Source organism: Idiotropiscis lumnitzeri, chromosome 3, assembly GCF_059441095.1.
Source record: "Idiotropiscis lumnitzeri isolate Australia: NSW breed Sydney's pygmy pipehorse chromosome 3, RoL_Ilum_1.0, whole genome shotgun sequence".
Taxonomy (NCBI): Eukaryota; Metazoa; Chordata; class Actinopteri; order Syngnathiformes; family Syngnathidae; genus Idiotropiscis; species Idiotropiscis lumnitzeri.
The window spans coordinates 24,593,894-24,617,841 of NC_142393.1; the positions used below are offsets into that span (position 1 = coordinate 24,593,894).

General features: G+C 40.8%; 3 protein-coding genes across 5 annotated transcripts; all 3 read left to right on the top strand.

Annotated features, from left to right (window-relative positions):
• Positions 1-211: 211 nt before the first annotated feature.
• On the top strand, positions 212-3,685 carry emilin3a (elastin microfibril interfacer 3a). Its single transcript, XM_088291824.1, has 4 exons — positions 212-407; positions 500-619; positions 1,150-1,661; positions 1,767-3,685. Exons 1-4 carry the CDS (start codon positions 256-258, stop codon positions 3,683-3,685), a joined length of 2,703 nt encoding a protein of 900 aa, XP_088147950.1. The 5' UTR covers positions 212-255.
• Positions 3,686-7,617: 3,932 nt separating this feature from the next.
• LOC148340568 (opsin-5-like) lies at positions 7,618-16,425 on the top strand. 2 transcript variants are annotated; one of them, XM_088289287.1, is made up of 7 exons: positions 7,618-7,706; positions 7,784-7,869; positions 11,831-11,921; positions 12,004-12,166; positions 12,949-13,076; positions 13,144-13,484; positions 15,126-16,425. In XM_088289287.1, exons 1-7 carry the CDS (start codon positions 7,703-7,705, stop codon positions 15,588-15,590), a joined length of 1,278 nt encoding a protein of 425 aa, XP_088145413.1. In that variant the 5' UTR covers positions 7,618-7,702; the 3' UTR covers positions 15,591-16,425. The 2 variants fall into 2 exon arrangements, with proteins under 2 accessions (XP_088145413.1, XP_088145414.1); XM_088289288.1 differs by having other exon boundaries at positions 13,144-13,478.
• LOC148340569 (double-strand-break repair protein rad21-like protein 1) lies at positions 16,048-23,860 on the top strand. 2 transcript variants are annotated; one of them, XM_088289280.1, is made up of 14 exons: positions 16,048-16,145; positions 17,972-18,143; positions 18,228-18,354; positions 18,433-18,532; positions 18,819-18,895; positions 19,387-19,491; positions 19,622-19,723; positions 19,825-19,917; positions 20,080-20,309; positions 20,384-20,453; positions 21,436-21,551; positions 21,627-21,716; positions 23,029-23,106; positions 23,333-23,860. In XM_088289280.1, the coding sequence occupies exons 2-14, from the start codon at positions 17,994-17,996 to the stop codon at positions 23,534-23,536; spliced, it is 1,542 nt and encodes a 513-aa protein (XP_088145406.1). In that variant the 5' UTR covers positions 16,048-16,145; positions 17,972-17,993; the 3' UTR covers positions 23,537-23,860. The 2 variants fall into 2 exon arrangements, with proteins under 2 accessions (XP_088145406.1, XP_088145405.1); XM_088289279.1 differs by lacking the exon at positions 16,048-16,145 and adding an exon at positions 16,579-17,516.
• The last annotated feature ends 88 nt before the right edge of the window (positions 23,861-23,948 follow it).

The window sequence follows — 23,948 nt, forward strand, 5'->3', positions numbered from 1 at the left end:
TAAATTGGACCTTTGAGGTCCTATTAGTGGCACCCAAAATCACAGTGAGCGCACTGACAGACTTCATCACAGGCACTTCTATGAACAGTGTCAGCATTCTTAGGTTCAATTTCTGCTTTAAAGTACGTTGAGTTTGAATGAGTACATTTTGGCATATTTGACCTTGCAACAAGTTGATCAAAGAGGAGTTTTAGGATATTTTCATCTGCGAGGATTTTTATTATATTTTTGCTCAGGACACTTGGATACTGTGGGATGAATTTTCTAATGGCCACAAGTTTTTGTATAGCAATGATGCTATATTTGTCAATTGGAGAAGGAAAGTCGTACAGACCACTCCAATATAGTGACTATAGATCTGGAATGATTGAGGACCACCACCAGGGAAAACCTACCAGCAGACACAAGTAAGCTTTGTTTCTCTCACCTGTCAAGTCTCAATACTTCAAATTGGAATTCACTTGCAACATTTTTTCTTCTTTCTTCCCCACTTTCAAAGGAACCACTGTGCGTATGTGATTGAAAAGACGGTGTCCTTCACTTTGCAAGATGGGGCAGCACCATATGTCAAAGCTGAGTACAACAAGTGTTCCTGGCATAAAAAATGTCCAACTCTTATGTGAGTGATTTTATTTTACTATGCATGCATTGTACATATTATACAAACAAATCAATAGATATTTCATTCAATGTACATAATGATGGATTCGTATTCATCATTTCAGAATGCTAATATTTCCACACTGTAGCAGCATAGAAGTAGCTTGCGGACCATAATTAATTGTATTTCTTACACATCATACAACCTGTTGATCCGTTTAATTTTACTTCAATGCTTCTCCTTGCTTTGTTTGGATTTAGTTTCTTGTTGGCTACACATATCATCACTGTCAGATGGAATCGTCATATGTCACAAATCACCATGTTGCTTGACTTACCGAACACTACATTGTTCAATTTGGTGTCGTACCGTATATTATCATCATATGCCTTCTAGTTTATATGACAGCCGATGGAAAGTGCTTTGTTACAGCTCCAGCTGTTGTGAAATGCGCTATATAAATAAAATTGTTTTGGATCGTATTGATTTGTATATACCTTTGGTTACATACTTGCCCAAAGTTATTTCAAATTGTTTGTTCTTCTCAGGTATCGCCTGATCTACAAACCAATGTACAAGGTGGCACATAAAACAGTCACTGAGTTAGAATGGCGCTGTTGTCCTGGGTACTCTGGCTACGACTGCATGGAGGGATTCCCGGCTTACCACGATTCAATGAAAAGCATGCCACCGTTTAAAGGGCCACCATTCAGAGGCCCACAGTTCAAGGGACCGCAATACAAAGGTCCCATGTTTAAAGCTTCTATTTTCAAGGGCCCTCACAGCAACCCTCTTGTGAAAGCTAACCCATGGAATCAACACAAAGGACCTCCCACCAGAGATTTTAACTCTTACCCAATGCATAGCTTTGGACTGCCGAGATCTTCCAGCTATCCTGACACCTCTTTCCAACCATATCCAGATGGGCCCGAGCCCATGCCGGACCACAGTGAAGAACATCACATTGAGTTTGAACAAGAGCATGAGCATAACCGGGGAGCAGTGAAACATAGTCCAGAAGTAACCGTTGCTCCGCCAACAAATGGCAAACCAACTGAAGGTGAAACGAAATCCATACCGATACGTACTGCTTTTATGTGTATGACATTGTAACAAATGTGACTGACACTGTTATAACACTAAAGATATCCCTTTATTATTTTAGGCCTGGCTCTAGACAATGAGAGCGAGGAGAGAATATACCGAATGGAGGAAGATGTCCGACGTCTGAACCAGGGATTGGAGTCCCTCAGGGGCATTGTAAATGGTCTGGAGGACAGCCTTCGAGTGTCACTAAGAGAGGATGCCAACAGGATGCTGACAGCTCTGCTCTCTGCTTCCCCCAGTCCTCTTGCTGCTCCTGCCCTCGCCGCCAGCGCCTCCACAGTAGGCTTCGTAGAGATTCCTGGAGGTGACCCTGAAGCTGGCGGTCTAGACGGCAGGCACGTCTTTTCAGGGCTCACGGAACTGAATGGAAGGGTAGACGAGCTCAGAACCGAGTTGCGAGCTAAGACAGCAGAACTCCAGGAGCTCAAAGCAACGGTAATGACGCATGATGGAGCACTGGAGAAAATATCAACCAAAGGAGGCACGGTGTCAGACTCCATACATCTTGAGAGGCAAGCCCAAGAGACTACAGAGCAGCTATTGGATACCAAACTGGGTGCGGCTAGGACAGACATTCTGGGGGGATTTGAGAAGCGTGTGGAGAGCGCAATGGACAAATGTGAGGAGAAAGCACAAGACATCCGTCGTCAGTGTCAGAGGGAGCAAGGTGAAAGGCATGAACAAATGGAAGATGCTTTGGAAGAAAGTGCAAGCGACTTAAGGGCAGGTATGAGGAGCCTCCAGGCACAGGTTCATCATTTAAACACGATAGAAAGCTGCTGCACTGAGGTGAGAGGACTGAGTGACAGGGTGCAGTTGGTGGAAACGTCAGTGATGGGCCTCAATCAGTCTCAGAAACACCTAAAAGTGGAGTTGGGAGGTCATAAAGACCACATTGAGGGAATGCTGGAGGGGCGCCTTAAATATGTAGAGACTAAACTCAACCTGACTGGGCAACTGGTCAAGAGGAGCAGCATCCCAGACAAAGCAGAGACAGGACAGGGCCTGGAGGCCAGAATGGAGGGCAAGTTGAGGGAACTTGAGGGACGCCTACTGATGGCTTTGGAGGAACTGGGAAATGCCACTGCCCCTGCACTCCTGGAGGGACATGCCGTCCCGACCCTGGAGACAGAGCTGGAGTCGCTCCGAGGGAGACTTGAGATGGACGTGGACAGAGTGCAAAAACATCTGAGCAGCCTGGAGATTCTTTGTTCTACCTCCTGTTCCTCATCGGAAAAAAACCTGGCAATTCAAGGGGACTCCGATTCTTCGAGTAGTGGCCCGGCAGAGGATCTGAATGTCGAGGGGTTATTAGAAAGGCAAGGTGACCGTTTGAACAGCCTCAACGTCACACTTCAGAACATCATGAGGCATCTGACCAACAAAGAGCAGCAAGAAAAACAACAAGGTGAGCTCACAATCCTCAAATTCAACGTTCGCTCTGTCAACCGCACCCTGAAAGGAATTCAGGAGTCCCTGGGGACCGTCGTCCATCAGGTGGGGCGAGTGAACAGCTCCTGGCATGAGCGTGAGTCACGTCTGGCCCAACAGATGAAGGGTGTGGTCCAGCTGGTTCGACATCAGGCTTCCATGCTTGGAGCAGGTGAACGCAAACTGACCCGGCTCAAGGCGGAGTTGCAGGAAATGAAGAGACGGCTCGTCGACGAGGTCCGAGGTTGTCGGAGCACAGCTAAGGGCGTACAAAGAGAGGTGACCGAGGTTGGCGGTCGTGTTGCTAATGTGGAGGACCAGTGTAAAGGTCTGAATTATTTAGCAGAAGATCTGGAGAGAATTCGAGAGGAGCTGGACAGACAATCAAGTGGGTTTGTACTACAATTCAATGGGACTCTCTCAAACCATTCGCAGCAATTGTCGGAGCTGAAAGAAGAAATCAGAAACTGCACCTCAAAGGCAGAGTCAGTGCAACAACATTTTGAGCCAGAGTCGCAACGTGGCGACACGTTTACTTCAAAGTAGTTGTGCTCATGAGGAAATAATTTATATAAAAAGAAAACAAAGGGTAAATATTCTGCTGGTGTTGCGCAAGTCCACAAACGCCTCGTTATTTTTTTGTCAATGATTTTTGTAAAGGGTCAAACCTGCACTGATATCCAGTCTAAAGTCGCTGTACACTATTTAATGCAGTTAATTGACTGCACTCTTAATATTGTGATTACAAACTTTTACTTGACTTGTGAAGGTGCTAAGTCTGTTTGTGGTAATAAACCATCATTTTGAACACCCAGCAAAATGTATGTTACTGTGCTGTTTACGAACATAAAAGGCTCTGTATATGTTATTTAATTTTTTTTTTCATGTGATCTTCCAGTTTTTATACTTTCTTACGTGGAGACCAAATTACACAATCCATTTTTATATAATCAGAAATTGTATTACTTCCCTTGATTACATATCCCTGAATCTCTGATCTAATTGTACCTTGCTTAGGATTGCCTAACATGGAAATGAACTTTTTGTACTGCACATGTTTTTTGAGTGAGAATATCTTTAACAAAATAAAAGTTGTTTTGTCTCTGAAACAAGAGAAATGATTACTGAATTATGACAAAATTCACTGTAAATTTGTCACAAATGCTGATGCTAGGAGGCAAGCCTTCCACAAGAGGGCATCGTGAGGGAAATTCTCATTTGGACATGACTGCAGAGGACAAATAAAAGCCTCCCCCCCTTAAAAAACACAAGACTGTGTGTCCTCAAAGAAAATAAAAAGCAAGAATAATTTTGAAAGACATAACCAACCAGTCCTGCAAAGTCGTAACCGTGTGCCCAAATCAATTATCCAGATCGTGAGTCGTGCAGACTGCATTCGGCATTCCAAAGGCAGGGCTGAAATGACCTTGGTGCGAATCCTTCTCAGACAAACCATTAGAATGACAGCTACGGAGAGGATGAACTCACTGCACTCTATTTTCCGTCTGTGACCTTAAGTAAAGAGAATACAATAGAAACTAATGTCGTGTCACAAAGAGAACTGTAAGTAAAGAGAGGTAAGGAAGATCCGTGAGTCTCAACATTTGGGAACAATCCTTTCCTCATGTACTTTTCTTCTTTTTTTTTATTAACATACACAATCCAATATTTCACAGCATAGAGACAACAACACAATCATGTTTGTTTCAAAGTAGATGCTTGATGAGGTTTTTCACTGCTCACCCATGGACAAGTTTTTGCGTTGCGCTCTCGACACAACTCGCAGACACAGTCACTGACCCTGCCATGCAGACATATTGCAAAACCCAAATCTGGAACAAACGCAGACGACGGAGAATATGGGAATGACTCAGCTCACAGCACTGAGATAGTTTTAAAGGTGAGTCACTGCATAGAGTGTCCTTAACATTTGTTTTTGTCCTCATTTTGTTGATGCTTGGCGGATGGACAGTTTGCATGTTGGCTCACAGACAATCATTAGTATGAACTCACCTTGGAGTGGGTAATGAGGAAAATTGGAATTGAGGAATTGGAGAACGTGGTTAAGTAACCCTGGTCGACAAGGGTCGCGGGGGGCCCTTGCGCCTATCCCAGCTATCTTTGGGCAGTAGGCGGGGTACACCCTGAACTGGTTGCCAGCCAATCACAGGGCACACGTAGACAAACAACCATCCGCGCGCACACTCACACCTAGGCGCAATTTAGAGTGTTCAATCAACCTGCCGTGCATGTTTTTGGAATGTGAGAAGAAACTAGTGCAAACGCCGGAAGAAACCCACGCAGGAGCGGGGAGAACATGCAAACTCCACACAGGAAGGCCGAAGCCGGACTCAAACCCACGACCTCTGCACTGTGAGGCCACCTTGCCGCCGTTGTCAGAAACAGTGGTTTAAAAATTAGTGTGGTTATTTTACAAGTATTTTATGTTGTCTTTAGAGCGCTTTGGTACAGCTGCAGCTGTTATGAGAGCGCAATAAAAGTAGTTTAGTTTAGAAGAATAGTTTAATGATTCATGGCAAAGCTAATTATGTTTTTCAGTTGTTGCAGTACATTCTAAATTCTAAAGGAAAAGGCAGACATTGTTTTTTTTTTTTTTATAACAGCCCAAGAATAATTTTTAATTTCAGTAAAAGCTTGATGCAAATTTGATAGTCAGTCACACAGAGCGAATGAACACATTTCTTAATTGTTTTAGGGGGTGGGGCTTGAGAAATTCTGTGACTGCTGGAAGAGTCGCCTCCACTACTGTCTGCCACTCGTACTCTTGAGAGTACGAAAAAATGAAAATCGTGGTTCGCCGTTGCTAGCTTCCATTTGTCCGATCGTATTATGCCTATAATGTGCGGAAAACAAATTTGTGCGAATGCGAATTACACTACACCACACTGTATCACAACTCTCGTGGCAGTATGGCATTCAAGCGGGCATATGTTACAAACGTGTGGAAATGTTTGAGGCTGGCAGCACTGTCACTTGCAATATATGGACGTCTGTTCTCAATTACAATAAAAGTTAAATGCATATAATGTGACATAAAAGCTGTGAAAGAGGGAAATGGTTAATTTTTTGGTAAAGTGCCACAACATGTCGCGCTAGGAACACAAGATGAAATAAAAAAAAAACTAAAATAAAATAACAAAATGTGACACCCACAAGTTTTGAACTCCCACAATGGGTTTTTCAAAGTGTGGAGCGACTGTGCACATGTTAAAAACCGGCTTCCTCCAGTTTCTCTCTTTGTTATTGTGCAACATGAGGCTCATTTCAACGTGTCAGAGCGAGTGGCCTGAGAAGGACCACGACCCTGTTTGGGGGTTTTTACATGACAGTCCTTCTCTTTGAGGCGGGCTGACATCCCGGCAGCCCCAGCACAGCTCATCTTGAGAGTTGATGTTCCCTTAAGCAGCTTTCCACGACTGTCAGCCTGTGAGCGAGACAGCGGTGGTATACGATAAAGTAGGATGACTCAGCGCTTTTGGGTGCTTTGCAAATGCTTCCTCCTGGATTTACTGCGGGAGACAAAAAATGTGAAATAATCACATGACAAATTTGCTCTCTGTCCCAAATTATGCTTCACATTTGGTGGTTGGTTATTCAGAAAACCAAAAAGGATTGGCTGTGCATGTTTTGATGTCTTGCTCCTAAGGGGCACAAATATTTTTGCCAACGAGTCAAAGTGCCGTTTATTGAAGTCAATTAGGCCATCTCTTAAGCCTCTTGACTGTCACGTTTCAGTGTGAACATTATTGGTACTACGTAAACATAGTACATACGTTCCATACTGGAGCCTATCCCAGCGGTCTTTGGGCAGTAGGCGGGGTACATCCTGAACTGGTTGCCAGCCAATCGCAGGGCACGCATAGATGAACAACCATCGGCTGTCACACTCAGACTCACACCTAGGGGCAATTTAGAATGTTCAATCAACCTACCATGCATGTCTTTGGAATGTGGGAGGAATGCTGGAGTACCTGGAGGATACCCACACAGGCACGGGGGGAACATGCAAACTCCACACAGGATGGCTGGAGCCGGAATCGAACCCACGACCTGGGCATTGTGAGGCCATCGTGCTAACCAGTCGGCCACAGTGCCACATAGTTAAAAAATATTGATGCTGAATTTAATGATCAGGTTCTTGTCACATGTAATTTTCACACTCTATTCAGAGAGAGATTTTGAACCACACCAATGTCAGTGTCACCTACTATGACAAAGAGAATCTTTTTCCCTTTCATTTTCTGAAACGAGCCCATACAAGTGGAAAACACTTCTTCTGATGATGCGTGATTCACATCCGTGTATAGTTGAACACGGCAAACAACGAGTACGGTAGAACAAAATTGTGTTAGGATGGATAAGTTAAATAGGATGAGTAATAGTTTGAGTCATACATTTGGAGTTTGCCTGGGTAATAAGACCACCCGCCCCCTCTCCTTTCATTTGCTCTCTCTCTGTGGCAGGCTGAGCGTCTGACTGGAGCTTCGTGCGGCTCCACAATAATGAAAATGTCATATACGAGAGTGTCCACATGGCCGCTGGATGTGTGAGTGTGTCCTTTCCAGCTCTCCCTCTTCTCTCTCTCTGCGTGATGCCAGGTTGTCCTCTCCACATCTTTTTCAGTGGTTGGCTGGTGCTCCTGTCCAGTGTCCTGTTCTGCACTGGGCCTCCATGAGTTTAACAGAAGAAAAGAAATTCTTCCCTGGAAGGTAAGGAGCACTGATGCTTGACACTTGTTCCACTCAAGATCCTTCAGATTGGACTGTGACAAAATTAATGAATCAAACAAAATAATCTTTTAGTCGAGACTGGCAGAAGTTGTGTTCTATGTTCCCTGTGTTTGTGTGTTTACTGAAGGTCAAGCAAGGTAAAAAATTACAAAGCGGTGAATGTGGATTCTGAAGCATTGGAAGCACAGACATCGCAGCGGCAGGACTAGTGATAATATCACCGATGGCTCTCTGTACAAGCAACACCACACACTCATTTTGTGTGTGTGTTTTTTTTTAACTTTAGATCCATGTTATGGTCTCTGCTATATTTTGCCATTTTTGAGACAGCTTGCTGCAGTGAGACATGCAGCATATTGTTCATGTTTGTCTCCCTGTATGTGCCAGCTTTTGTTGCCAGGGCTCACTGAGCCGTGAGATGTCAGATGTAATTTGGGTGTTTGTGAACTTTGAGGAACATGGGCGTTCTTCCTCGCCTTGGTAGCTCATCGTCCTAATGACAATTTGAAATGATGCTGCCTTTCAAACAAAATAGCAAACAAGATTTGATATTTGATCCTGGTGTGGTTATGTAATGTTTGTGTGATGAAGAGGAAGTAGATGAGATAGTACGTATGGCTGTTGCCCTTGCGGCGCTTTAAATTGGCCGGTACGCACCAGCAGGGAGTACCGGCACATCTCAAGTTTAGCCCCGAGCTCACCGGTACTTTTTATGGCGTACCAAGACTCGACATGAACGCACAGTCCCTCCTCAGAGAATCTTCTCCAAAACAGGACAGATCATTTTTGACAGAAAAAAGCGTAGCTCCTCAAAGCGGAGGCACTTAGAGTTTATAATCAAGCTTTATTTTTCTTTTTGTTTCACATATTTTAATTAATGTTTCGTGTACCATAAAGAGCATTAAAACTTGCGCTAGAGCGAGTATGACCGGAGGAAATTTTTACCAGCACACACTGAAAAGTTGCAACCATTTGCGAGCATCGATAGTCGCAGTGTGGAGCCCGGTACTGGATAAGAATAAAAATGGCAAGATTTCAGAATGGTTTAAGAGATATCTACAATTCTGATGCAGATATTCAAAACTCAGGCCCATGTATGCACCACCCCACAAAAGGGCAGCTATCTCCAAAATGATTCACAACATTTAAAAAAAAAAACAGTCCACTGCAGATCAGTGAGGAGCACGATTCTCACAAGACTCAACTCAAATGCTCATCTGATGTTTTGCTCCAATTATGTTCAATGAAACTTCCAACTATCCAAAATGGAGCTGTGACAGTCAAAAGATGTTGATCTCAACAATTTTAATCGTGGATAATCAAACTTTGTTTTTAAATGTAGAATCTGAGTAACATAAAATGGGCCTTGAACCTGAAAGATAAGACACAATATTCTCATTAAAATCCCGGCCACTGTAGGTAAACATTTGAAAAACATTTTTTTTTTTTCTTAAAGATAACTCAAACTAATTGGCTGTTAAGAAAAGTTTTCAAAGACAAGAAAACAAACAAATGATATGAATGTAATTACCCAATGTAACGCTGGACCTAAATCGTCTCCAGAGCCCATTACATAAGCTGTTTCAAAGCGCTGTTTGAAAGAAAGGCCCGCAGCCACTTTGTCATGCTGCAGTGTAAATAGTGGAACACGATGGCACTTGCTTTTCCTTGTCACTGACTTTCAGTGGCGCAGCCGCTTGGCTACATAGCAAGGTCTTTGGATACCTGCATCCCTCCTAAATGTGTGGCACAAATGCATAGAAATACAGCACATAGTTGGGGGGGGTCTGCTTTGAAAAAGAAAATCCCAACCTAAATTGTATAAATTATTTGGCATCCTCAAAATGAACCGATAACATAAAAAAAAAGGGTGATTTTTTTTTTAATGATTATCTTTAGCACGCCTGAAATTTTTGTGTGTGTCAAATGCTCCTATGTGGAATTAAAATTTCAAATAATGTCCTGCTTTTGAATGATGGTTTGGACATTTGGGGAAAAGTATCTAATAATAATTCATCAATAAATCAGCCTAAAAAAACTTGAACGAAAGTGACACACCAGTACTTGACAGCCCAGCAAATGGCAGGAAACCGTATGATAAAGAAAAGTCACATGGCCCATCTCAAAAGGAAACACGGCAATCTCAAAAAAACTTTGCTGATATGCAACAGCTGAACGTAAACATGAAGCCTCTAATCTTTTCCTCGAACATATCAGTCAAATAAGACAGGCCTGTAAATAAAAAATACCTTTATGGTTGAACAAACGAGTTATTCACCCTTGTTGCCTTATTGGTTGGCTAACAGCGACGTCACAGCTCAGCCTCGAAATGCCGACCGGATGAGCCAAAGGCACAGTTGAGCCGCTCGGGCTCTTCCAGGCTCTTGCCATCTGCCCCCACCCTGGGGGTATTTTTCTCCTTCACTTTCACAGACGACAAGATGCATTACAGATTACCCGTCATACCCCATATAGATCATGCCAACATTGCTGGATTGCCGTGTACTCATGGGATTGATGCGCTCTATGCCAACCCTACAAAACGCATTTTAAAAACACATCATGGCACAACAGTGCACTCAAGATGCATTAAAAAGGGGCATGAACATTTTTCTTCCTTTTAATGCCACTCAGACGGAGGGACGTTTCAAGATTGAATGGCGTGCCCACTTGCATTGCAATCAAGTCTTTCTCTTGATCTTGTGTGATTATCTCAGTCCTTGAGCGTCAGTGTTGCCTTTGAATACTTGGAATAGTCCTCCAAGTATCGCCACACTTTTGTCTTCTGCATCTGTCGTTTTCCTTTGAAATTTCCAATTCATTTGCCAAAGCACAAATGTGCTGTATCGCAATTTTCATGTTGTCTGCGCCAATAGCTGAGCAACAAGACAAGACAGAAAGATCATTCAGCGCTGCAGCAAAGTGGAGATCAAGGAGTACGATACTGTTGTGTCCAAAGCGAAGGCAGCATAACAAGCTAAGCTAATGCCAGCACGTGTTTACCATAGTAACAAACTTTCTGGAGCAACAGTAGTTTACGTCACAGATATGAAAATGGTTTGTTATGCTTCCAACTCCCAGATGATCAGTTACTCGAAATTGGTTTTCCCAGTGAAAATGAGTCACCATTGATTACTGTTCAGTGGAAAGGTGGTCTTTGAGAGCGCAGACCTCCACTAAGAATTTATTATTAATGAAAAAAAATTTATTAAAAACTTTATCCAGAGCCACAGTATGTTGGTTTAGTACGTACAGAAATACAAGAATTCATCCATTCAACATATTCTACAAAATAAAAAAAATTTTAAAAAAAGAAAATTAAACAAATCTTTTCCTTCTTCCCAATGCCATAATTTGTCCAAGGACAGTTGTTTTTGCCCTTCAAGATTTTTCAAAATCTTTCCACTTTAACTAACAACGGTGACGAGTGGCTACCATCTTTGTGGAATTAAAAAAAAAAATGCTCCATTTAAGACGGGTTTTTCGGGTAAGGGAGGCTACGTTACACATCATGGCAATTTTGACGCATGAATCCCTCAGAATTTAGGCCCGTACAAGCTTATGTGTGGATACGCTTGTCAGCTAATCTGAAAAGAAGTTCCCACTTCCGAGAAGCAGGCAATGAAAAAGGATCAATGAGACATTTTGTGAAATAATCAAGTCATACTCTTTGAGTCTAATTTGAAAGCCGTTTCGGACCAGATTTTCGAGCGTAAAAACATTCTGCAAACAGGCAATTTTTTTTTTTTTTTATATCAAAGGAAATCCAGAGAGATTCTTTCTGTCTATCAAACTGCTGACTCATTTCAGTGAACTTGAAAGTTCATTGTTTAAAACGGGTATAGCAAGTGAAAAGAAGCTGATGAAATGTCTGCCGTTGTTGGTGTGCAGTGTGCATGTATTCTCTCCAAATGGACTCAACAGTGTGCTAATGTTCTAGATGGGAAATACTTCAGACACAACAGCTGTGTTTACCTCCACTATCTCCAAGGAATATGATCTTGTCATGGGCTCACTCTACATCTTATATTGTGAGTAAACTTCTTCCTTAATGATCCCCAGCTGAGTTTTACTAGCCCACACGCGTGAACAATCTTTTTTTTCCCCACCCAGGCGTGCTGTCCCTCCTGGGCAATTGCATTCTGCTACTTGTTGCCCATCACAAGCGCTCAAGCCTGAAGCCGCCCGAGTTCTTCATCATCAATCTCGCAATCAGTGACCTGGGGATGACGCTTTCTTTATTCCCCCTGGCAATACCATCAGCTTTCTCACACAGGTGTGCCATCAAGATATTCTTCCCCTCTTAGATCCAAACTAAAAAGCTTTATCTGAAATGATCACTTAAATTAAAATGATATTACAGAGAATCTGGTGTCAGTCAAGAATAAAGACACGGGGGAGTTGTCCACCGGGATAAGACAGCTGTTCATTGCCAGCATAATGTGGGAATCGCTGGTATAACAAACAGGCTGATGGGTGTCGCAGAGCAGAAATTGCTTTTATGGCAAACGTAGTCGTTCCCGAAGCTTATCTCGATTCCAAATGCTTCTCTTTCCTATTACTTGTCCCTTAACTGTAGCACACCACGTCACACAGACACTCAGTCATAGTGCATTACATTGTTTTGAATTAGAAACAAGATGACATTTTTTCCAGCTTTCAAGCCAGTAGAAAACGGTCAGTATACGGCGTATCAAACGGCAAATTATATCAAATAAATTATATAAAAAAACATCAACTTACCAGTGGTTGCAAATCCTAGTTTTGTCCATTGACTCGCCATTCAAAGTTGGTAACAGAAGAAATTCCATTACCCACAATTCATCGCGGATGCAGAGATCTGCAAGTGGTCTCTTTTGGTCCTAGCACGCCCCTGGTTGATAATGTTACTATTTCAAGTTCCTTATTTAAATTCAGTAGTGTTCTACTTCTTTGCCTGGAATTATATCAAAAGAATTTATGCACATGTAGAGGAATCTAACTCCAAAAATTCCATATCAATCAGGCTCTAATCGATATTTCCAGTCAGCACCATTTCCTTCTCCCTTCTGCAAACAGGTGGCTGTTTGGAGAGATCACCTGCCAGCTCTATGCAATGTGTGGTGTACTGTTCGGTCTTTGCAGCCTGACAAACCTCACCGCCCTCTCCTTCGTTTGCTGCCTTAAAGTCTGTTTTCCAAATTATGGTGAGAAACCAACCAGAAACTTGGATTTAACGAGCAAACGGTTCACTGTGTATCCTGTCTTTCTCAGGCAACAAGTTCTCCTGGGCTCATGCTCGCCTCCTAGTGGCTGGCGTGTGGTGTTACGCCTCAGTGTTTGCCGTGGGGCCCTTGGCGCAGTGGGGACGATATGGCACGGAGCCCTATGGCACGGCCTGTTGCATTGACTGGCACGCGCCCAACCACGAGATTTCAGCTTTGTCGTACATTGTTTGCCTTTTTGTCTTTTGCTACGCATTGCCCTGCACCATCATCTTTCTCTCCTATTCATCCATCCTGCTCACAGTGCGAGGGTCCCGGCAGGCTGTCCAGCAGCACGTGTCTCCACAATCGAAGAGCACCAATGCGCATTCCCTTATTGTCAAGGTCAGAGTGAGTGTCTCTTCAGCGTTAGCTACATGATAGTAGAGCTGTGCAATATAACAAAATTTGATATCTGGATACAGGTCATTTTATTCACCAAAAAGACAACATATATTTTGATATAATATGTATTTTTCTTTAAAATTATATGGAAGCAATTCTCTTTGACATTTTGGGCATTTATTTATATATAATTAAATAAAATATAATAAAATTTAATTCGATTCAATTATATAATATAAAATAAAACAATAAAAGCAAGTGGCCAAATAAATACCACTCAAAATCAGTGGCAGCGCAACCATTTTTCAAGAAAGGCAGCAGAGTGCAAAAAAATTCAAATACACAGTGTCTCACTCAACAAGCGACGAAGTAATCTGCAGCGCCGTTTGTGTTAAAATGTCCCTTCTTTTCAGTTTTAAAGTGGAACTAAACCCTAAATACTTTACTGCCACCACAGAGTACTCCTATCACAATTTTTGGCTTGCACAATCAATCAATCAATAAATAAATAAATAATTGGTCCGAACTACGGATTGTATCTTGAAAAACTCTTAAATTGGATCATTTGCATCTCAACAGACTTAGGACAAGGCACTAAGGCTCAAAATATTTATTTTTTTTTTTTTTTGCCATCCATCCTTTATCTGTACCTCACAAGGGTCGCAGGGGGAGGGGGGTGCTGGAGCCTATCCCAGCTGTCTTCGGGCAGTAGGCGGGGGACACCCTGAACTGGTGGCCAGCCAATCGCAGGGGACACAGAGATGAACAACCATCCACACTCACACTATAGTGGCTATTTAGAGTGTCCAATCAACCTGCCATACATGTATTTGGAATGTGGGAGGAGACCGGAGGACCAGTTCCAACATAAAACAAATGTTAAAATTTTCCTCCCTCCACATAAATTGTCCGATTTTTGACAAATGTTGTTTTATATTGGAAAGGGCATGAGTCTCAAACAATCTGTAACGGTTGGAAGGCACCACTGTATTTTCCAATGCCAACCAAGACTGCAAGTTGATTATTTTAGCATCTGCATAAACCAAAAATTAACTAACTAACTTCAAATTAATTAAATTTTGAATATCATACAAACCCAGAATTCCTGTGATAATCCAAATTAAGAATATTCCACATTGCATTTTATCAGTGGTTGTCATTAGTTGATGGATTGGATTGATGATCTTGATTATGTTTTATTGAATAAATGCTAATAAAATATAGTTATTACATGCACGTCTTTGGGCCACCTACCAATGGCCTCAAGTTACTAACGCCATCACTCAATATAAGCAGACAATTATCACGTTACACTTTAATTCACTCCCTTTAACTTCACTCACGAGAATAGGCATGCCACCCCCCACACAGGCACACACAAGGAAAGTCTCACATACTGCAGTGTAGAATGTGAGGATGGTGACTTCAAGTGGACACAAATAACACCTGCACCTTACGTGCATATATTTTGGCAAGAAATACATGTAAACTTTGAAATCTATAAATAATAAAACTAATTTTTGTCACTACTTTGCAGATTTCATCTATCGCAGTTTGAAACTTAACCCACCCGCTAAACGAGGGGTTGCTTTATATGGTTTTATGCTACAGGTATCAATTGCTGCCTCTGTCTATTATTTTCCACAGCTGTCAGTAGCAGTGTGTATAGGCTTCCTCGGGGCTTGGACTCCCTATGCCGGTGTGGCCATGTGGTCAGCATTCAGTGACGCCACACGGGTTCCTCCGTCGGCGTTCGCCATGGCTGCTTTGTTTGCCAAATCCTCCACCATCTACAATCCAGTGGTCTACCTTCTGTGTAAACCAAACTTCCGTGACTGTCTCTACCGGGACACATTCACATTATGGCAGAAGATCTATAGGTCAAGTCCACGACTGGGTTCCACTACACAGCTCAACAAAAAAACATGCGTCTCCTCACGCTTCTCAGATGGTCAAATGGACAGATGTGAGGCGTGTCTTCACTGCGTTGATAATCCTGCCAAGTGTCACGTAAGCACAGCCCAAAGGACAGCGTGCATACTGACTGGATCCGTTCACAGAGAGATCACACTCAGCCAACTCGCTGCCACACCACTGGCTGACTTTCTTTAGTGGTGTGCCTACTTTGCTCATGAGGCGAACAAGACAGGACAGGCATTCAGAAACACATGATGACATCACCAGGAAGGTGTTTTTATTTTATTTATTTTTTTTGCACAAGTTGTAAATTATAAGAAAGTTACAAGATGGACATCATTCATCATATTCCAATTCTCTACGAACTTAAGGTCCAAGGGTCAGCTCTGATCCACCAAATCGTTTTTTTTCTTGCTCCATGAAGCAAATCAGTGTGTTCACTTGTTAATTGGATGTGGTCTTCCTCTTTTTGGCTGAAAAATTCTGTAATTCGGGCTGCAACAAATGATCATCTTGATAGTATATTAATCGGTCAATTATTTTTTTAAATTTTGATTAATCAGTGAATCTGTCAGAAAACATTTTTGAAGTTTCCATCCCTTTATTTAAAAATAAGGCATTCTTCATATTGAAGGTTCAGAAATTATGCAAACAGCCCTGTTCTTGAGCCAAAACCAGAAAACCAGTGAGCTGTGACGATCGCAATTCAACCAGAGGACACTTTGACGTCAATTTCAGTCGACAACAGAGGTCAGTAAAAGCCCAAAACGGCAGGCCCTGGGATGCAGACACTCATGTGATACTGTGCTGGATGTACTGTAGCTTCATATAAGCATAGAAAATAGATCAAATATTGCTCTCTGTTTCATTAAGTCAAGTTTTGTTTTGTTTTGTGTAAACGTGTTGTGGTGGGGAGAGGTGCAAGTGATTTTCTAATGCACAGGTGTCAAACTCAAGGCCCAAAAGCCACATCTGGCCCGTCATATCAGTTTCTCTGGCCCACTAAAGCAAATAAACAGGGTCTACTTCATGTTTGTTTCTAGATTGATTTATCCTTTTAAATTTAGCAACAACAAAAAAATCTATTCCAAACTTTGCAAAACATTTTTACAATCATTCCATCCACCACCAAACTTGTAAAACAGGAATTGAATAACAGCCGTAGACTTTTTTGCTTCCCACTATTTATTGCTATTAATATCCATGATCTCTTTAGCATTATCTTTGTTAATGATGTACATGGGAAATCAAATGCAGGTCCAATTGTTTAATATTTATATGTAAGTGCATGAGGTGATGATTTCTTTATTTTCACATTTATAAAGGCACCCTGAAGAAGTGTGTGCCCCACAATGGTGATGCTTTTAACCACTATTCAAATTTCGATTATTGATGCTACATTCGGTGAAGGTGGGAAATCAGAATAACCTTTCTCGGATTGTCCCAGTTGCGACCTCAAAGCGTTCGGTGCGAATGTAAACAACGAAGATGGCTGGTTATGATAAATTCTTTGTTGTTCAGGCACATTTAGACCTCCAGCAAACCTTCTTCACAATTTTCTTTAGTTATATAAAAAACGGAATCAAAGTATTTTAATTAACGGCATATCACGCAATCAATACAAATCAAGCTGTGTTACGTGAAGTTAATTCGAATAGCTACATTTATATAATAATAATAATAATAATAACAATAAAAACAACAACAATAATAATAATAATAATATTTTTTTTTAAAGGATAGATAAATCCATCCATTAGCCAAGTCGGACAAGTCTTCCCACCTTCCTCGAATGCAACATAATTCCGTGGCTGTCACCCGCTGGATGTCAAAAAGCGGGATTTTCAAATATATTTCATTCGGTATTTGCGAGATGTGCTGAAATTAATGGCTGATTCTGTATCTGCTTAAACTGTAAATTGATACAAATGTACGACTCAACTCTTCAGTTCCGCGTCCAATATTAGTGGTTAACCGTGCACTTCGTGTGTTCAACTCCTCGGCAACACAGCTAGCTACTAGCGTTAAACGTTAAACTGTCACATTTATTAAACTGTGACTTTTATTTATGTCCGTGGTTTATTATTAAAACTGGACGCAGGGAAGGAATTCATTTACTCAGTAAGTGTTTTCGTTACTTCTGCCGACAATATTTTCACGTAAAGACAAACTTCCTCTGTGGTTGCTAGGCGACTCGACTGTCACCAGTCGGATGTCAGAAGTGGAGTTTACAAAATGTACTCGAATCATTTAATAAATTGTAGCTACTGTAGTAATGGTGACGCCACAAAAGTTCCAGCATGCTTTGTATAAGTTTGTATTTTGTTGAAAGTTGCTTTTTTTTCTTTTGCTTTGTCGTAAGTGCGTTTGTGATGTCTGATGTTTCCGTTTGCTTGTTGTTGTGATGAATATTGGCCTCTATCTCTTGGGAACTTAAAACTCGCCAACGCAGCCAGCTCTCAAGTGAACTTTTGCTTTGACATTTTCCGGCATATGTTTGTAATTTAACTTTACCAAGTGGCAACACAACGACTTGAATTTAACTGTAACGTACAAAGTCAGTGTTTTTGTTTCAGGTGACAGAATTACTCCGGAAAAATGCTCAATTTTTGGACGCCCTTCTCATACAAGTGGGAAACACTCACAAAAATCTGGTTATCGGTGCACTACAAGCAGAAGGTCACCAAGACTCATGTTATTGAATGTAATCTGGATGTAGCAATAGACGATATCATATCTTACCCGCAGGTGAACAGTTATAAAGTAGCAACTTCATATGCCCAATAAATGTACCACAAGTACTGTATGAATTGTGTCACACTGGATTTACAGATACTTGGTTTGCGGCTCTCTGGATCTATGCTCCTTGGCGTTGCTCAGATCTTTTCCAGAAAAGCCAAATATCTCCTTACAGACTGCAGTTATGCTGCAGATAAGCTCAAACTATCATTCCGGCCAGGTAACTCCTTTCTACTTATCAAGCACATTGATTAAGATTTTGGCATCTGATTGAATGTAACCTTCTTTTTCATTCTAGACGCTTCAGATGGGACAAACAATTTGCCTTGTGAAGGGTTTGAGGCCACAATAAAAGAAATCTCCCTGAGTGAAGACTTTTCTTTCTTATCTCACTCATGGTACTTTTTTTACTTCTTCTCACTATCATATACCTTTTCATGTTCTTGATACTTCAGAAGTTCAAATGCGCAATTAAGGTGTTTCATGTAGCAAAATATTTTTACGAGTAAAAACGCTTGGACACAGTTAAGATGTCTTCCTACACACCATTGATAATGAAAATTTGGACTTGGAAAGGATGGCTGAATGTTCAGGTCCTAAATCACATTTCCAAACAAGTGTAGGATTGTAAAATTTTAGTATTTGATTGGTCTTTATTATTTGATCTGTTTTTCTTTCCATCAGTGACTTCAACATGGATGTGGATATCTTGTCGCAAAACCAAAGTTATCCAGAGGAAATCACACTGAAGGAATATTCAGGTAATCATATGCAGAAACAGAAGTTGAAAATGATTTACAATCAGACAAATCCATTTTGTGGGGGGGGAATGCAACTTTTATTGTAAAAAATGTATTTTTTTATATTCAACAGTAAACACAAGCCCTAATGTTAGTAAACATTCTCTGTGCACGAGGTAGTCTATGCCAGTTTATCATAATACATTTGTCATAGTTCTGTAAACACACAGGAATCCATATTGCAAATGTTTTTTCAAGGTATTTACTGTATTTACTGTAAAGATCAAAAGAAACAAAAAACATTTTTTTCAAGTCTAAACACACAGATCACAACCCTCCCCATCCTAACGGTGTTGAACAGCCTTGAAAAAATTGACAGTTGAGGGGCAACAAAGCTTTTCACTCATGCACCGAACCAAATCCCCAAGTTGTATTTCACATTTTCTCCATCATGTGAGGTGAAGACTAAGTACTGACTTGTCTTATCGTTCTCTCTTTACAATTTGCTTTAGATATATCCCAATGCAAAATTGATCAGGTGGATATGAACTTTCAGAGTCTGGGTCAACCACAAGACTTGTTTGGGGATGAGGGCATCGGATTGGAGATATGTCTTGGTGGGTCTCGTTCTGAACAAACATATATTATTCTAGGCATCGGTTCTTCATCAAAGCTAATTATCTCAAATGTTCAGCTTGATCTCTCTCATCTATGATGAATATAGTTGCTTACTTTTTGATCCCACAGACCCTCTGACATACTATGGCACTCATCCTGACTTTACTGAGGTCCGCCCAGCAGAAATTCAAAATGAGATACAAGAAGAATCTTCACTCAACCACCAGCATGGTACAACGGTGCACTTAGACATTCTTTATTCGGCAATCATTAGCATATGTAAAAAGAGGTGAAACCTCCTGGTGGAGAAATTCCATCTGTTTGTTCTTCAGATGTAAAGAGAAGAGAGCCTGCTGAGGAAGAAGAGTCCCTGAATCAGCCACCTCAAGAACAGACCTTTACCCTTCTGCCAGCGACTGACTCTTGTAGGCACAGCCAAATTAATGTGTTTCTTTATCTATTAAGTGATTCTTTTTAAACACCTTCTGTACACATCACAAAGAAATATCAGAAACCAAGCATACAATGTTTTATATTTAATATATTAATGTATTAATTTAACAGAATCACTATTCACATTTCCTCAGCAAGCACAAATAAGAAGAGAGGACGGAAGAAGTGCAAATTGATTGTGGACCAAATGACAATGCTGAGCGACGAAGCCATGCGGATGCAGCTTAGCGACGACTCTGATCTGGTCGTCAGTCTGATCACGGCTCCCCCCACTCGGCAGCTCATGGATTGGAAAGAAAGCGGAACTGCTGTCCAACTGCTGATGCAGCCGTGCTCCAATGTTATAGGGTCCGAGATTAAGGAGGTACACCACAAGCGCTTTCCCTTACCCATTTTTGATGTATGATATTATTGTTGAATGACGTTTTCCCATGACAGGCTTTTCCAAAGGATGTTATCCAGGTGACATCTGAGGAGGAGGCAGTCATGCGGCAAGATGACTATGAGGGTAGGATGCTTTAAATTTGCGGTTTGCTGCACACCTTTGAACTAATACATTTGTTCTAATTACTTTTGATAATGGTATTATATGGCCTGGCCAATTTAATAAGCTGATATTAGCTCTTTTAAAATAGTCAAAAATTGGCAGATTTATTTTCATTTATTTACTTCACGCATTAACACATTACAACATAAGACAAAGAGAATGACCGCTTACTGCCCCGCATCAAAAAAGAAAGATGGAAAATCAGCCAATTTTTTTCTGATTGTCCTCTCTGTTGTAAAGTAAAACAAGTTGACATCGGTATTGGTGCAAGCATTAAGAGAAAAACATATTTATTTTTTTTATTTCATTGTATTAGATTTTTTCAAAGTAATCGCCTGATTGTTTTTCGGAATTTAATTGTGCAAATAGCGGATCAGAATCTGGCTAAAAAAAATCTGTTTTGCTTGGGCTTGAATTTTAATTACGTCTACATTAGTGATTAAAGATATTTAAACACTGATCCTGTTAATAGTTCTCATCGTAATTAGATAATATCAATATGCAACATTTCCCAAAAGCAAAAAAAACATTTGAAGCGAGTATTATGTATCTTCCTTGACTGACACTCCATCTTCTGATGGATTGAATCTAGTGATTTGGTACAACATACTAGATGAGGCCTCAGAACATTGCGCAGTGTGGCGCCTCTAAGATAACATGTTTTGACATTTGAAAAAGTCATCTCTGAATCTTATTTTGAAGTCATCACTTCATGGCAAAGAAACCAATGAAGTTGAAGAAATGTGATTTAACATTGAGTGGCACCATGCATGAATCATGTTTACCATTAACTTGACCATGAGGTTGCTTATGTACTGCCTACGTACAAAGTACATACTGCCTCAAAAAATCCTTATCGTTTGGGCCCTATTATTTTCACCCACAAAAGTCTATCTTTTGCTGTCTTTCTATTCTGTTCCACATGCTTTGTACCCTGTGTCAGCTTACAGCAGCATGAGCCCACTAAGCACAGAAAGCCTCCAGGATTCTTCCACAGAACTCATGCGCACAGATGTTATTTATTCCGACAACAACCTGAGTGACTTGGAGCTCATGCAAGTAAGCCCAATTATTTCTGGCCAATTGTGACATATCATTCATTCACGTTTGTCATATGTGCTTTGTGTCTGTCAGAATGAACATAGATCGGACTTAAGTCAACCAGAGCTTCCATCAGAGGACTCCACGTTTGTCCATCAGTCTCTCGTAGAGCAGCACAGTCAGGTGGCTTCGAATTCTGCATGGCTCCAGCTAGGGATGCTCGATTATGAAAAATATTAATCACAATTATATTAATAATAATAGAAATCACAATTATTCGAACGATAATTTTTTTGTACAACACATCAATATGTTAAAACAATAGTAAGACAAATCAATTTATTTTGCTAAAGTAAAAAAGGTACAAGATGTAAAAATCTGATTATGTTTGCACCCGTGTAAAGAAAGTGCATTGGAGTTTACTTGCTATACACTTACAAATTGCCATAGAACTTTTGTATCATTTAAATGAACAATTTTAGTAGAACGCTCAAGTTTTGAACTCAAGTATGCTCACTACGGTATTGTGAAAATGAGTACTATTTTAACAATGTTGTATATTTATGATAATATATACTGTATATAATGGTCTTTTTTTTTTTTTACAATTATCCCTTTTTTAAATCATTGAGCGTAATCATTGTAATCTTAACTCAGTTTCGATTAATTGCACAGACTAGCCTCCAGCTTTTGCCTAAATTATTAATTGTAGGATACAAATGAACCCAACTCCAGCGCCACTGTGAAACTCAAACACTAAATGGGAAATTGAAATGTATCAATCCGTTTCAGTCTTGCAGTGTGTATTTTAATAGTATTCATAGCATGTTTTTGTCACTTTTTTCCATTGCTGCTCCTTCTTGTGTACCCGTCTTGGCCACATGAGGGCAGCATAAAACTGACTGAAGGTCATTGTGGCTGTTCATTGCAGTCATGCCAGGGTACAACTAATCATATTGCAGTCCTTCTTGGATGCAATAACCAATCATATTGTAGCGGGGCATGTCTTGCAGTGATGCCAGTTCAAAAAAGTCATTTTTAGAGGAACTGCTCTTGTAGCTCAGCTCACAAAAAAAAAAAAAGTTGGTCTAATTTGAGACCAAGGCGGTCTAACACCATTTGCATATATTTGATTAAGATTGCAGGCAGACAAATTGGCACTCTGTGGATGTCATGTACAGTATTTCATTCATAAATATGACACTAGAATGGGATAATCCCTCTTAATCATTAATTGAAGAGATTATAATTATCATCTTAAACTATTTTAAAAGCATCCAAATCGCAATTTTGTGTGTGTGCCTGTGACGGCACACAGTTTGCGAGAGACATAACGTTACTTTACCTTTTCTACTTGTTTCCATCTATGCAGAGGTATTTGGGCAACTACCTATCAGGACTGCTGCAGCAGATGGTTCCTGTTAACTGCCTCAGACATCTCTGGAGGGTGAGCTGGCACGACCAGCCAATAACTCACTCCCTTTGTAACTTGCAGTCTTTGCTGGGCAGCCAAGACTTTGTGGAGCAGCAGGCAGTGTACCAACAGACGCACGTTCTCCTCAAATCCCTACAAGTAAGCAACTAAAAATAAGGTGTTTTTGATTAATGCTGATTTCCTTCTCCTCAGTACCATATTTCTTCAAATTTTGGCCTTTGTTCTAATAAACAACAGGGCCCAATGAATTTGCATGTGCTGTTCAAATGATGAAGTCCTCTTGAGTTTATTCAGTTTACAGTACAAATGTCTTAAAACAGTCAGTTTATAAATATGTGTGTGTGCGTGTGTGTGCGTTGGGCAGTGGTCTGACGACACGTCGCTCAGCCTGAGGACCTTCTGCTCAGGACACACCCGTGTGCAGGTGGCTCGAATGTTCCAGTGTCTCCTTGTGCTTCAGAAGGAAGGTGCTGTTACTCTTCACCAGAGTGAGCCATACCAGGACATCTTTGTCACCCCTGGTCCGGCATTCTTCATGCTGGAAAATGAGAAGATAAATGCAGTTTGAGAAGGCAAGTCGTCTGTGGGTTTCTTCAAAAGGTTGCAGTCTTGATTCTGGAAGACATGCAGTTGTGTGTTGAACAAGAATACAATATAGAAAAAAATATTTATTTTTATTCATTCCAGTGCTACTTAAATTTCAAGTGAAATTCAATTTTAGTTTATTTATAATTGTTGAGAACTTGAACAGCTGAAATGAACAACACTTGGTCTGGATTGTTGACATGTATTAATATTGTCACTTGAATATGTTGATGCTGCTTCTGCTTTAAATTCCATCAGAAATGGTATCAAAATGTAAGTTAAGATTAGTCATTAAATCACTGTATTGACACAAGTTCAAGTTTCTTTTATTACAATCACCCCTGCTATGTCACAGTAAACCTTTCGCGGGTTCAATGCATCAAAAATATTTTTAT